This window comes from Maniola jurtina, chromosome 11 (genome assembly GCF_905333055.1).
Source record: "Maniola jurtina chromosome 11, ilManJurt1.1, whole genome shotgun sequence".
NCBI classification, from domain to species: Eukaryota; Metazoa; Arthropoda; class Insecta; order Lepidoptera; family Nymphalidae; genus Maniola; species Maniola jurtina.
Window position 1 is genome coordinate 10,186,996 of NC_060039.1, and position 13,871 is coordinate 10,200,866.

General features: G+C 34.3%; 2 protein-coding genes and 1 long non-coding RNA gene across 4 annotated transcripts; 1 reads left to right on the forward strand and 2 right to left on the reverse strand.

The window, feature by feature from the left end:
* Window positions 1-744: 744 nt before the first annotated feature.
* LOC123869558 (acyl-CoA Delta(11) desaturase) lies at window positions 745-8,850 on the forward strand. The gene is made up of 6 exons (XM_045912541.1): window positions 745-897; window positions 4,840-5,188; window positions 5,790-5,920; window positions 6,432-6,637; window positions 7,655-7,837; window positions 8,523-8,850. Exons 2-6 carry the CDS (start codon window positions 4,843-4,845, stop codon window positions 8,770-8,772), a joined length of 1,116 nt encoding a protein of 371 aa, XP_045768497.1. The 5' UTR covers window positions 745-897; window positions 4,840-4,842; the 3' UTR covers window positions 8,773-8,850.
* LOC123869599 lies at window positions 6,175-6,475 on the reverse strand. Its single transcript, XR_006796925.1, has 2 exons — window positions 6,337-6,475; window positions 6,175-6,269 (listed from the first exon to the last, which is right to left on the reverse strand). It is a non-coding gene; the product is annotated as an uncharacterized LOC123869599 (long non-coding RNA).
* A 2,159-nt stretch (window positions 8,851-11,009) lies between the features above and the next one.
* LOC123869577 lies at window positions 11,010-13,736 on the reverse strand. Of its 2 annotated transcripts, none has more exons than XM_045912567.1 (3): window positions 13,524-13,736; window positions 13,066-13,172; window positions 11,010-12,521 (listed from the first exon to the last, which is right to left on the reverse strand). In XM_045912567.1, exons 2-3 carry the CDS (start codon window positions 13,132-13,134, stop codon window positions 12,009-12,011), a joined length of 582 nt encoding a protein of 193 aa, XP_045768523.1. In that variant the 5' UTR covers window positions 13,135-13,172; window positions 13,524-13,736; the 3' UTR covers window positions 11,010-12,008. The 2 variants fall into 2 exon arrangements, with proteins under 2 accessions (XP_045768523.1, XP_045768522.1); XM_045912566.1 differs by having other exon boundaries at window positions 13,337-13,735.
* Between the last annotated feature and the right edge of the window lie 135 nt (window positions 13,737-13,871).

Here is a 13,871-nt window from a genome sequence, read left to right on the forward strand (position 1 = left end):
TTTTTTTTGTTTGAAAGGTGGCTTGATCGAAGGTGGCTTAGTTTTAATCCAAGAAAATCGGATCATCCTACCTACACTGACTATAACGTTAAATAACGTAACAACGTATAACGTAAAATAACGTTATATTTATATAGTTATTTTAATTTGCGAATGGAATATAATGTACCAGAATTACTAGACACGGGCAGGTTTTGACCATTTTTTTCCGCTAAATCAACATTATAATATTATTGTAACTTCATCTAGCTTTCTTTGTTCAGACATCAGATGCTTCAAACTTTACCTACACATAAGTAGGTAGGTATAGTCGCTGCGCCTGCAAAGTCCGCTATGTTGAAAACAGACAAGTTTTCAGGACTATTAATTTTTTTTTGCTTTACTCTTAGGTAACAAATTCACATAGGTGGCTAAAATGTTATCTTTGGATGTAGCACACATCCTAAAGAACGACCTTTTTGCATACACTCACGCCATATCTGTTGAATAAAAAAATACAATTTTTTGTACTCAATAGATATTAATTCAACGTATGGCGTTTCAGGAACTCCTAGATGCATTCCAGATATTATATTTATGTACAATTTCATGGAGCAAAAATTTGAGTCAGCCTTTTAATAATAATAGTTCTCTTAATACAAGCGATATACGAATAAAATACGTGATAATGTAAATAAATTCTGATGTACATAAGTAGGTAGGTATACCAAGTCACCAAACTTGACACGTACTGCATGAAGTGCATTTTTTCACTTTAGCATGTACATAATTTATAATTTAATCAAAGTAATAACTACACTGTCGTCGAACTACATTTTGAAGAACGTTTTCGTGATTTACCGTGATGTTGTTTTTTAAATATTGTGAATGAATGTGCATACAAAATTAATTATTTAGGTAAGTTTTTTTTTGTAAAGTTTAGTAAGGACCCTCCTAAAGTTTTATTTTGTATCTTAGCGTAGTGGTGAAGACGTCCGCCTCCTATTCGGAATATCGGAGGTTCGATCCCGGGCACGTACCTCTAATTTTTCAGAGCAATGATAGGTTTTAATCTTTTATAACAAAATTCCTCAGCCAATTTTGGACTTGCCTTTACACAGGTTCAAAAAATCTATTAAAAATATGCTCCTCAGAAAAGCATATTATACTATCGAAGATTATGTAAATGATAAAAAAGCGTGGATTTGACCTGCAATTCGCTCCAGTAATGCGCAGGACTTTAATTGCTTTTATACATGGCATAATATTGTATATCAAATCTTTGAAAAGAGCAACCGCCGAGTTTCTTGCTGGTTCTTCTCGGTAGGAAAGACATTCCGAACCAGTGGTAGATGCTTTTGACGATTCAAAATAACTTGTAAAAGTCTAATTGAATAAAAATATTTTGAATTTCGAATTTTTTAAGGAATTAATTATCTATCACTTGCTTTAACGGTAAAGGTAGCATCGTGAGGAAACCTGCATACTTGGAATTTCTCCATAGTGTTCTCAAAGTTGTGTGACGTCTGCCAATCCGCACTTGGCCAGCGTGGTAGACTGCTGGCCAAACCCTTCTCATTTTGAGAGGAGACCCATTCTTAGTAGCGAGCAGGCGATGGTTTAAAGATAATGATATCAGTAGAACGAATTTACTAAATTCTAATACAATAAAATAATCAGTCTTGAGCGCCTACTTGGATGATTTAATGATAATCTAGATAGTTTGTTTTTTTATTCAGATACAAGTTAGCCCTTGACTGCAATCCCACCTAGTGGTAAGTGATGATGCAGTCTAAGATGGAAGCGGGCTAAACTGGAAGGGGTATGGCAGTGTTCATTAAAGCCACCCCATACTCCTTTGGTTTCTATACCGCATCGTACTGGAACGCTAAATCCCTTGGCGGCACGGCTTTGCCGGTAGGGTGGTAACTAGCAACGACCGAAGCCTCCCACCAGACCAGGCCAGTGATTTAAAAATTATAAAACTCCAAACCCTTCCAGGAATCGAAGCCGGGATCTCCCACTAATAAGACAACAGCACTAGGGAGGCCATCGACTCTGATTACGCTAAAACAATTAAAAGGAGTTTTCTAGCGCGCTCCCCAGCGCACTCCATATAGAAACGTAGTTTGATTTTCATCTGTTTGAATAACTACTAACCAATCAAACTCAATGTTTGAAGACTCGTTCTAGTAACAAATAGGTAAATGTCTATAATTTGCCAGATTTCTGTTAAATATACTTAGATGTACCTATACCTACTTATACTTACCTAATTTTAAAGTTAAACGGGCCCATAAATTTACATAAGTACAATACTGTAATTTTTTTAAATATACGTACTTTGGGTAGTTAACTTTAAAACGAGACGATTTTACAGAAATCTGGCAAGTGGTACCTAGGTAGGTATAGACATCGATCTATAAATATTCCGTACAGACTACAGATTGTTGTATACTTAAATGAGGAGATGACGTGCATCGGTCATAGGTTAAAAAATATGTTCCCGAAGAGTGTAGACAAACAATGTGTATCTACCTACATACGTGCCTACTTGACTTGAGGTCAAAAACGAACACTGTTTTTAAAGTCCACATAACGTCATCAGCACTATGATAACAAACAACAGTGTGTCCGTTCCGAAAAATATTTTTTTTTTATTAAACTAGCTGTATGGTTTTGGTTTTCCTCGCGTGAAAAGTAGAATTTCTGAAAATTCTTCCTTATCCCCATGCCTATGTTATAGAATAGACAAAACCTCCATGGAAAATCTTAGATCCATTTTGTTTACTACCTATTCAGTCAGTTTCAGATATATCTACCTCAATACGGGTAGAAATAGGCTTTCAATAAAATTTTACAAGTAAATGTTTTAATATAAGACATTTTTCGAAATATTCACAATATTTCCCTTTCTCCAAAACGTGTCCTTGCGACCACGACCACGTTTAGGAAGATGCGGAGCGTTGCGCGATGCGTTGTGCAAAACGTAACCTTTGTTTTATAATTCAAGGCTATCTATAGAGTTTACTTTGACTTAGCTCAAACTTAAGTTTCAGTTAAAACGAGATGGATTTATGCCAGCGATATAACGCTGTCTAGTTTTAACAGCGTCTCTGAAACTTTGACTTTACGTAAAGTTAAAGTCTCTAGTATAGATATTAACCAAGTGCGCTGCCGTACAAAGCATCAGACTCGAAAGGTTAATAAAGATGCCAGTTTTTCTTACCACTAATTAACAAACTACCTACTACTAAACTTATACTTAACATCAAAAACCTGCTTTATTGAGTACGGAACACCGAATGCGATCTGAAACAGTTCGCACATACAATTAGACACATAGTACTAAAATACATGATGACCAATTTTACTTTATAAATCATGCAAATACTTTGTACCTGGTAAATTTTAATTTATAAGTAATTAATTAAACTCAATTGGTCAAATTGGTGCGTTACTGATTTGCATAAGAAAAATACTTTTTGCTGTGCTATAGTAAGCTTTTTATAAGCATTCGTCATTCAACGTTAACTTTGTGTCGTGGTGATTCTTAATTAAATGGATCAAGAAAAAAAAATAGGTTCAGTAAAAGCAATGATTTAGTTCAGTGTTAAGTTACTAAGCATCATTTATTACCGCGTAATCCACTGCAGTAGGACAGCTCCAGCTCATTTTGTGGTCAGTTGATAAAACAGTTTGTGACCGTATTCTATTTTCTAACAGGTCTTTTTAAGTGAAAAAAACCTTTTTATTCAGAAAGTAATAATACAGATTTTCACAAATGTTAAAAATACTTAAATATAAAAATTATAAAACAAAAATATCATCCAAATCACTGTAACGAGGCAGGGTGCCCAGAACGCTGGCTGCGTTACCTCGTTGAATGGCCAGACTAATATGCTGACCAAGGTAACTGCCAGATTTCCGGTCACCCGTGGACTCCACAAGACGGGATGACAGGTCCTTAAAAAAGGAAGGGCAGAAAGGGCCAAGAGGCGCAAATATGAAAATATAGAAAATAATTTCATATTTGTGCCTTTTGGAGTGGAGTTCGTGGGGCGAGGATGCCAGATCCTTTTTAAGTTAATATTCTGGTTACCTATATTAAACAAATGTAATATAATCGCAGTGAGCACCTATTAATTAATTATTTGTGACGATCATTAAATTTTAAGATTCCCACATATTTAATATTTTATAATACTTATTAACAAAATTCGTCATTAATATAGGAGGAGGTTCTCAATGCAGTGCGTATTTTTTTTAAACTTAGGTACATGAAACCGCGAAGAGGACCGTGCGTAACAAAAATTTTACGTTTAGACATTGCGTTAGTAAAAACGTGCTAAGTAAATGTATCCGCATTTGTCGAATATAATCAGCCTCTTATTAGAAGGTTATTTTAGTCCTAATGTTATTATTGGTTTGGTTAGACTGATATTCAGCAAGTGAGTATAATAATCATTAAAACATTTTACCTATTGGTTCTTATGTAATACCTACATCGTTTCGTCTTCCTGATCTATCTTTAAAGTTAGTATTGTAAATGCAATTTTCATGGCAGAAAGATAATTCCACTCCAAGAAAATCATTTGCAACGATATTTACATGAACAACTTTAAACTTTCAGCTTTCAGGCAGGTAGGTAGGTAGGTAATACCGTATACATAAATATCTTTCGGGCTCTCGGACCACTCAAGAATTATTTAAATTGAATACATAGGTACTTAATAATAATAATTAATGTTAAATTAATGAATTTAAAGCGCATATGCACATTATATTCGTGACACATACACAGAGTTCAACTGTACCTAACCCTGGTAATAAATAATATTATGTGCTTTATTATTACAGAAAATGGCGCCTGCGGTCACTTTCACGAAAGTGTTAACAAAACAAAAGCTGCTAATTAACAATTACAATATTATAAAACAAGATACAAAGTTTGATTTGCGAGAAAATTGCAATGGGAACGGTGTTGCACTACACAAGGGTGTCGATTATTACGATGAAGCATTGCCAAAAAATGATCCAAAACTTCTGGCACCTATAAGAAGATGGGAAAAGAGGATGGGGTTTGTGACACCAATTCGATGGATAAACACTTTTCTCATATCTTTATTTCACATAATAACCGCGGCATACGCTATAAATGCCTTTTTGCGGTACGGGATAACGCCAGTATGGCAAAGTTGGGTGTTTGGTAAGTTCTACTGGTAGTTTTTAATTATTGTACAATAAGCTGCTAATAAGTAGGTAATAACACCTAATTTTCACTAATGGGCATGGGTACATAAATAATAGTTATATAGTTAAGTACCTACCTACATTTTGACGACCTCCTTAGCGTGGCGATGAGCGCTGTGATATTTTATGTGAGAGGTCCTGAATTCATTTCCCGGCAAGGGTGGGGAATTTATAATTTCTGAGTTTGTTCTGAAAGGAGGCTTCCGTCTTAGACTAAGTCTTAGTCAAGGGCTAACTTGTAATCGCTTAAAAACCCACTTATTATGTAAATCTACGAAACGCAACTCCGTCTGCATGGATTTTGGATTTTAAAAATCCCGTGGGAACTTTTTGATTTCTGGAGTTGAAAGCTTACCTAATTATGTCCTTCCCCGAGATACAAGCAATTTCTGTACCAAATCTCGTCAAAATTGGTTGAAACGATGCAGGCCGTGAAAAGCTAGCATACTCAGACTCATTTTCACATTTGTATTATTATTAGTATGGATTACTAGTATTAAATATGTATAGATAGATCGATATTAAAAAAATAACCGCATATATGAATTCATCTTCAGAATTATTTATGGGAGGAGTGAGCGGCTTTGGTGTTACTGCAGGAGCTCATAGATTCTGGACCCATAGAGCATTCAAAGCTACGCTGCCGCTTAGAATAATATTTATGATCTGCTTTTCCGTATCTGGTCAGGTATGATTGAATTATTTTTCCAATATATTTAGGTACCTACCTACTCTTAAAGTTACCCGACATGACAACATATTACCACATATTATATGCGATAAAAATATTACCTACCGTAGACCTAGACGTAGACCTCCACCTACAAAGATCTTACAAAATATAGGTACAATGGTATAATATTGAAAACGTATTCGATACACGTAGGTATTTTATAGAAAAATTAAAACCAACGCTCTAAATAGTTTATTTTTGATACTAACAACAAACCTCTACAAAGTAGTTTTGCAGTTCATTAACAAAAGTAATTCCTACCGTTTTACTTCTGTAGTACGGAACCCTCGGTGCGCGCGTCTGACTCGCACTTGGCTGGTTTTTCATATTTTCTATTTAGCGCACTTGTGAAATAAATAACTACCTATAACAAAAGCTTGAACCACCTTTTTTCATTTTGAGATACGGAACCCTAATAAATTGCATCATCATTGATGCTTGTTACTATGTACTTCACTTATTTTAGAACAACATATTTAATTGGGTGAGAGACCATCGGGTCCACCACAAATTTTCTGAAACCACGGCGGACCCGCACGATGCACGTCGAGGATTCTTCTTCTCCCACGTTGGCTGGCTCATGATGAAGAAACACCCACTCGTCGTCAAAGAGGGAAACAAACTTGATATGAGTGACATTCTCAACGACCCAGTCGTCAAGTTTCATGCAAAGTAAGTCAACAGCAATGTTTCACGCATTTTGATTTGAACACCACTCGACTTCGGCTCGATATTTTCAAAATCAATCTCGATACTTTCAAAAAAAGGTAAGTAGTTAGGTAGATATGATTAGTTTAGTATAGACCTATAGGTACAATTTATTTATTTTTTATTCAATTCAATAGGTACCTAGTTACAGAATTTTGAAATAGAAATAGCTAGGTCGAAAAATTTAGTATTCAATTAAACTTTTAAGTGCAAATCGAATCATCAAGTGGTAGGCAAGGCTTTATTACATACTAGCTGTGCCCGCGACTTCGTTCGCGTTGAATAGTGACTTTTCGCGCTTTATATAGCCACGGACGCTCAGGCGCGAGGCGCCGTGATTCTTTAAATTGACATAACTTTTTTATTTATGAACCGATTGACATGAAATAAACACTAAATCCTAAGTGAAGCTTACTACAATATATTAGTGAAAACCGTCTCTAAATCGAATAAGCCGTTTCTGATATTAGCGTGCACAAACACACAAACAGACAAAAAAAAATTAATTACAATTTCGGGTTCGGCATCGATATAATAACAACCCCTGCTACTTTTTTTTTATATATTTCCATTGTACAGACACCACTTTTCTACAATTTTATTATATGTATAGATAGATTTATTAAATTTTAACTACTAACTGGTATTATATTATATCAGTTTGTTTACATACCTACCAATTTATTGAAAAACTTTGTATGATGATTAAAATTAAATCAAAATTTAAATACGTTCGACACAAAAACCTCTAAAAAGTAAAAAACCAGGCGCTAAAGGTAACAGAAACAGGTATGAAAGTCATCTGCAGTTGTAGAAAGAAATTATTATGTATCTACTTTTTTTTTTTTACTTTTTAGAGGTTTTTGTGTTGGGGATCTTTAATTTTCAATTTAATTTTTATTTCACGCCTACCTACACTACGCATTAGATTAGTTGCGGTTGCTAGTAGGTATTTGTCTAACTAATAATCTTGCATTTCAGATACTTCTATTTTTTCAAAATAGCATTTTGCTTTGTAATACCTACTCTTATTAAAGTGATATTTTGGAATGAAACCTGGGAGATGGCCATAGTTTCTACGTTTGCACGCTATCTAATGAGCGTCAACTTCACCTGGTCTGTAAACAGTTTTGCGCATCTCTGGGGACACAAGCCATACGATGTGTAAGTATAAGTAGTTTCTTTTTTAGTCTTACAGAAAGTGAAACATATGTACCTATATTAGAATGTGTACATATGTACCTATATCAGGACGGAGAACAATTTCTTACACATTTTGTACAGGATTTTTTTAAAGAAATTGTACCCGGATCTGAATGTTGATTCCCAATTCATTTTCGTTCGGTGTTCACGTCTGATCACCTGCCCCCTAAAACACCTTAAAATAAATCGGGGGACCTCACTTTGTGATGTCATACTGGGTCTATGACGGCTTTCTCCGCTGCTGCTTGAACCTGAAATTAAAATCTTAAATGGGCAGTGTCTTGTATAAATGGGTATAAAATTCCTCTGGCCTCACTATCTAACCACAATGGTACACTGCAAAAGCATTTTTTATTTAAAGAATATAAGCAGTGTTAATCATGACAAAATATAGATACCATGCCTCTTTCCTCCCCAACTAAACGTAAAGCACAATCTTTACGCTTAGTTGGGGACCTGGCCCAAGCCAGGAGTAGATGCGACAATAGTGCAACGGGGGTTTGAACCGCCAACCTTTCAGATTTCAGTCCGCTCCTTTAACCGTTGAGCTGTTGAGGCTAATTTATACGAAACACCTATTAAAACGTTAAAATTTATGGCATAATGTGTAGTTTATGTAGTAATTTTTTATTGTATTACATTTCAGCAATATCATGCCTGTTGAAAACTGGAAAGTGTCCTTTTTAGCCATGGGTGAGGGCTGGCACAACTATCACCATACCTTCCCTTGGGACTACAAAGCGGCCGAGCTATCTTACTTCCTAAACATTACTACCTTTTACATAGACTTGTTTGCACGCATTGGTTGGGCATATGACTTGAAGAAAGCGTCGCCATCCCTGATTGAAGCTATTATAAACAAAAAAGGACCCAAAGGTTGTGATAAAATGATGTAGAATGCCTTTTTATAGTAAATCAATATTTATTATTCGATGTGTTAAGTTATAAATTATAATAAAAAATTTATACTGCTAGTCTTTTTTTATTGATTTTGGTGTAAATTGTGATAAAACTTCATACTTAAATATGTGCAGTAAAGGTTCAGAGTTTAGATAAGTCTACATACTCGTAGACAGGTACGCGACAGGTCGAGTGCGTTTACGTTAAAAAAGACAACCTACCTACCTAGTACTTACATGCAAAATCAAGTTTTTAGGATCATCTGTTTGAGTATACCTACCTATTTACGTTTATATGCCATTCAGTCGGCTTATCCTTTTTAGCGTTCCGTAAATATATAGAAGAGAACATGATAAGATTTTTTTAATCAATTTGAGCTTTAATCACTAAACGTTCGTAAAATTAAAAATGCATCGCGTGGCCACCGCGATCTGGCTGGCACGTTTGTTTTACCAGACGCTGGGAAGGTAAAGAAACCATTGCATACGTAGCTTTTTTGAAGCACCTCCCCAAAATTGCCAACCAGGTCTCGGAACCATAAATAAATACTTACTATTAATAGGACATTAAAATTTAAAACATTCCTAGGTAGATGATTAAATTGGATTTTCCTATTTATGTGCAGCACATAGCGCTCAACTAAGTATCTCTTCTTAGGTTGAAATCTATAGAACGCACTTTGACTTTCAGTTAAAACGAGACAGATTTATGCCAGAGGTATAGCGCTATCTCGTTTTAACAGTCTTTAGTCTGAGTCAAAATGCGCTCTATTTACCCGACTACGGCAATGCCGAAAGGAAGGGGTAAGTATAGTCTGTAGTTGACCAACTTCTTTCTTACCATTTTTGACAACTTCCAATAAATCAAAATTTTACTAAGGCGCAGACTTTTATAAACATATGCATGACGTAGGCTCTCGTAAGCGAAAATAGACGTTACAGTCTTGGAGGAATAAAATTTGCAGTTTTATGATGTACCCTAAGACATTCAACCACGGAACACTAAAAAGTAAAAGTAGCTACTATCAAAGTAATTTTATGGTCGATGTTACATATAAAAATTGATTTTTCGCTTTTTTGGTACATTGCTTTTGAATTAGGAAGTAGGTAATTAAATGTAAGTTTATGGAGACTTCATACGATCACTTTTCACTGTAAGTTTTGAATGACTGTTAAAACCGAGTGAGTAACATGAAAACTGTCAGTCGTCAACACTGACGAAATAGGTATTTTATATCCAGGTTTTATTTTTTATTATCACCGTTAATTTTAACAGTTCAGTCAGTGAAAATTAGTGCGAAAAGTGATCGTATGTAGGCATCGTTAAACAAATATATAAGTACATACAGCTAGAAATTATTGCTAGAAAAGATTCCCCTTCGAAATTTAGCAAACTTCACTAAATGATTACCTAGGCTATTTTACAATATAAATGCACTACTTAACTATAGTCACACATTTATAGTAAACAGTCCAAATCAAGACTGTTGCTATTTTTTTTTATTACTTTCGACTAGCAGGCAGCCCCGGCTTCGCCTGGGTGGCAATAAGGATAAATAAAATATAAAGTAAAAACAAGTTTAAACCTATACCTTCTCTGAAGTTTAAAATAAAATCCGTTCGACCCTTTTTCGTGATTAGCTCTTTCAAACGCAGCCTTTGCCTGGTGGGCTGATTTCGAATTGATACCATCTACCGTCATACATTGACGTAACTCAGGAATTAAGTACTTTCTTGATTGTCAGGACTTGATATTAAAGCAATTGGAAGTACAGTAGAATCTCATTAAACATCAGTACATACAGTAGAATCTCATTCGCGGTTTTTAAACAAGCACTAAAAGTTGCACAAAATTCAAAAACAAACCTTCATTGAGGATTAATTTATAACTATGTAGGTACCTAATCAGTTAATTATCAGATATATCTGTTACAAAAAAAACGTGTAGAATACACACAAATAAAAATCCCGTAATCTGAACATTCCAATAATCCGACACCCTCTGGTTTTTAATAGTGCCGGGATAGTGAGATTCCACTGTACTTTCTGAAAAACATTCTAACCCACAAATCAAAATTTTGATACTTTAGGTCCCTATTGTGAAGCTGATCAAAGCTGAGCGATTGATGAAATGGCATGCTGCATTCAAGCACCTTAGGACCCCAACGTCTAACGGTTTTTCGACTTAATTAGCTTTAGATTAATATATTGTGCTAATAACTTGAAAAAATATAGAAACAATGGTAAAATATTTAATAGGAGTAAAGCTAATAATTGTGTTATTTCTTCAGTAATACTATTAAAGGGACAGTCAAACTTTTTGTTCAAGTCTCAAAAGCTTCCTATACAATGTTTACTGGCTTCCTATTGGCCATTGAGAGATGACATCATGTCTCTAGGCAATAAGCTAACTTATATTACTAATTTAAAAATAGCGTTCACTTACTTGAGTGTTAAGAAACTCCTATGCAAAAACATGTAACTATTTAAACCCACCCATTTAAACTGTGTATTGTCTTCAATCAGTTCAGAAACTATTCTTAACAGGACTAAAAAAAATTGATTGACTGTCCCTCGTTATGTAGGTTTTTTTATGATTGTACAAATTATTTCAAATTTTTGTTGGCAATGGAATTTGGCGACTGCGCCATGAAGTGTCACTGTTTAGTATAAATAATAATAATTTTAGTATTAGTAACAGCAACATTTTTCACGATCGTCAACGGTCATCAAAATCCAAATAATATAGTGTGTAAATTCTCCCACCACTTTCTTTCTTCTCCTAGGCTGGTTTCCGCACTTAAACGTTCCCGTCTGTTGTGCGTTCTCCCATTCTATTCTATTTGTCAACTATCATGTCAAAAGTACGATTTGGTATATTCAACTGTACATCCAAGCTGTACATTTGACATGACAGTTGACACAGATGCAAATATTATGGCGAGTCCTTTCCCAAAATTTGCACACTATACTACATTTTAAAAATCATTAAATACTACAAAATCTAAAAAGTGTCCATTTTATATAAGTAAATAAATAAATAAGTAGTTTCAATCATGGATGAGCACTAATTTTTCACATACATTTTCTGATAACCCACATCATAACTATTATTGTTATCTTGTAGAATTTTCTTAATCTAATACTAACAATTTATACTCATAATAAACACATGCTATAACTGCATGCAACTAATATATTCATACTTCAAATATCTTTATTATCTAGAAATTTCAGTCTTCAATTGAGTAGACATCATGGCTATCCAATTCAGTTTTATGTATTTCAATGATTCTAGCTTCTTTTACTGGTCTATTATTTTCATCTTTTGGCAATTTACGCTTTAAACTTAACCCTTTCTTTGTATTCACTACTTCATTCTGTTCATTGGTTGATACTTTCCTTTTCTTTGTTTTTGTAATTATCTGATCAAAATCAGAGGAATCATCATCAAAGTCAGTGTACACAGGAACCGAGCGACCACTCCTAGTTGCACGTAGAGGTTGCACTCTTGTTGATTCAACAATCTGTATTGGCAGTGGCCAAGAAGCTAAATTGACAGACTGCCTTGCTTGGCGATAATTGTTAATTGACATTACTTTTATATATGCAGCAAGGGTCCTCGCTTTCTCTGCTGGTGTTAAGGGGTTTGGGAAAAGACTCCAAGGCATGCGCCTATCTTTTACATTCAAATGTCTTCTCTTCATTATAACTTTTGGAGGTGTTTTGCAGGCTCCAATATCTGCCTATAACATTTCAAATAAAACAACAGTTTATTTTTTAATTTTAAAATACATTTGATTATAACTATCTAGTTCTAAATTGAAATTCATAGTATTGAAAAGTCAGCCTTCCAAATCAGTCTGTTGAAAGCATCTGAGCAATTTTTATTCAAGTTTACACTACCTTATTAGATTTTAACATAAATGTTTCTAAATACATGGCAATACATTAGAGCCTGCATGCAAAACTGGACTCATTTAACTACTTTAATAGTTCACAAAAATAAAATTCATTCTGAGTAATATGCAAACAGTATGTAATGAGTATTGATTGATTGATTGATTGAATGAGCAAAATTGTGTGTCTGTCTGCTAGCTTTTTCAACCCATCCATTTAACCAATTTTGATGTTTGCTAACAGATCGCTTACATCCTGGAAAAGGATATAATAAGCTGCTTTTGGTCCTGGAAAATCAAAGAGATTCTTCCACAGGATTTTGAAAATACAAATCCATGTGGAATTATGGATCAAGTCACAGGCTTCATCTAGTACTAAACAAATACTTACCGTTTTTGATGCCTCCTCTTCTTGTAATGTTGTCTTTGAGTATGTAAGAGCTTTTAGTAAATCAATCATTTCCTCTTTACTTAAATTATCTTCATCCAATCCGTATTCTAAAAAAAATTGTCTTTACAAACTTAAACAAATTTTTATTTATAGACAAAATACCTGACTAATTTTGCAAAACTGGTGTAGATAAGTAATAAAAATTGAGATATTGGTATTCTACAAAATTTTTGTTCATATCTGATTATGTGGGTACCGTGTAAGTACTTACCGGTTAATTGATTTTTTAAACTTTTTATTTCCCGGTCGCAACTATCGTCGGAAGACAATACTGATTCCATGATAGAATAAAAAATGTATTTAAAGACTAAATAAAATAAATATCCATTCTATTGAATGTTTGAACTTAAGATAGAAAATTAATAAAAAAACAAATCTGAGTTGTGACCCCAACGCACCCCTGAGCAGCTAATTAACAGCTAAATAAAGACACTGAAGTTGAACTGCAATAGTTTTGTCGGTCGAAAGAAAAAGGCAGTACTTTCAAAGGTCCAGTCCCTCGCTTAACTGTTATCAATTACTATTTATTTAATATTTTATTTTGTGGGAACTATCAACTAACAAAAATTTGATTTGTTTTCAAACTGTCAAAATCAAAATCACCAAAATTATGAAAATGACAATTGACAAGTTAGTAGTGGTCAGTGGTGAGTAGTGCTAGTATTGGCTAGTATGGTGCTAGTGCCAAAGACTACAATATTATACTGGCTAGTGCATACCATGCACGCCATGGACCTATGTTTGCT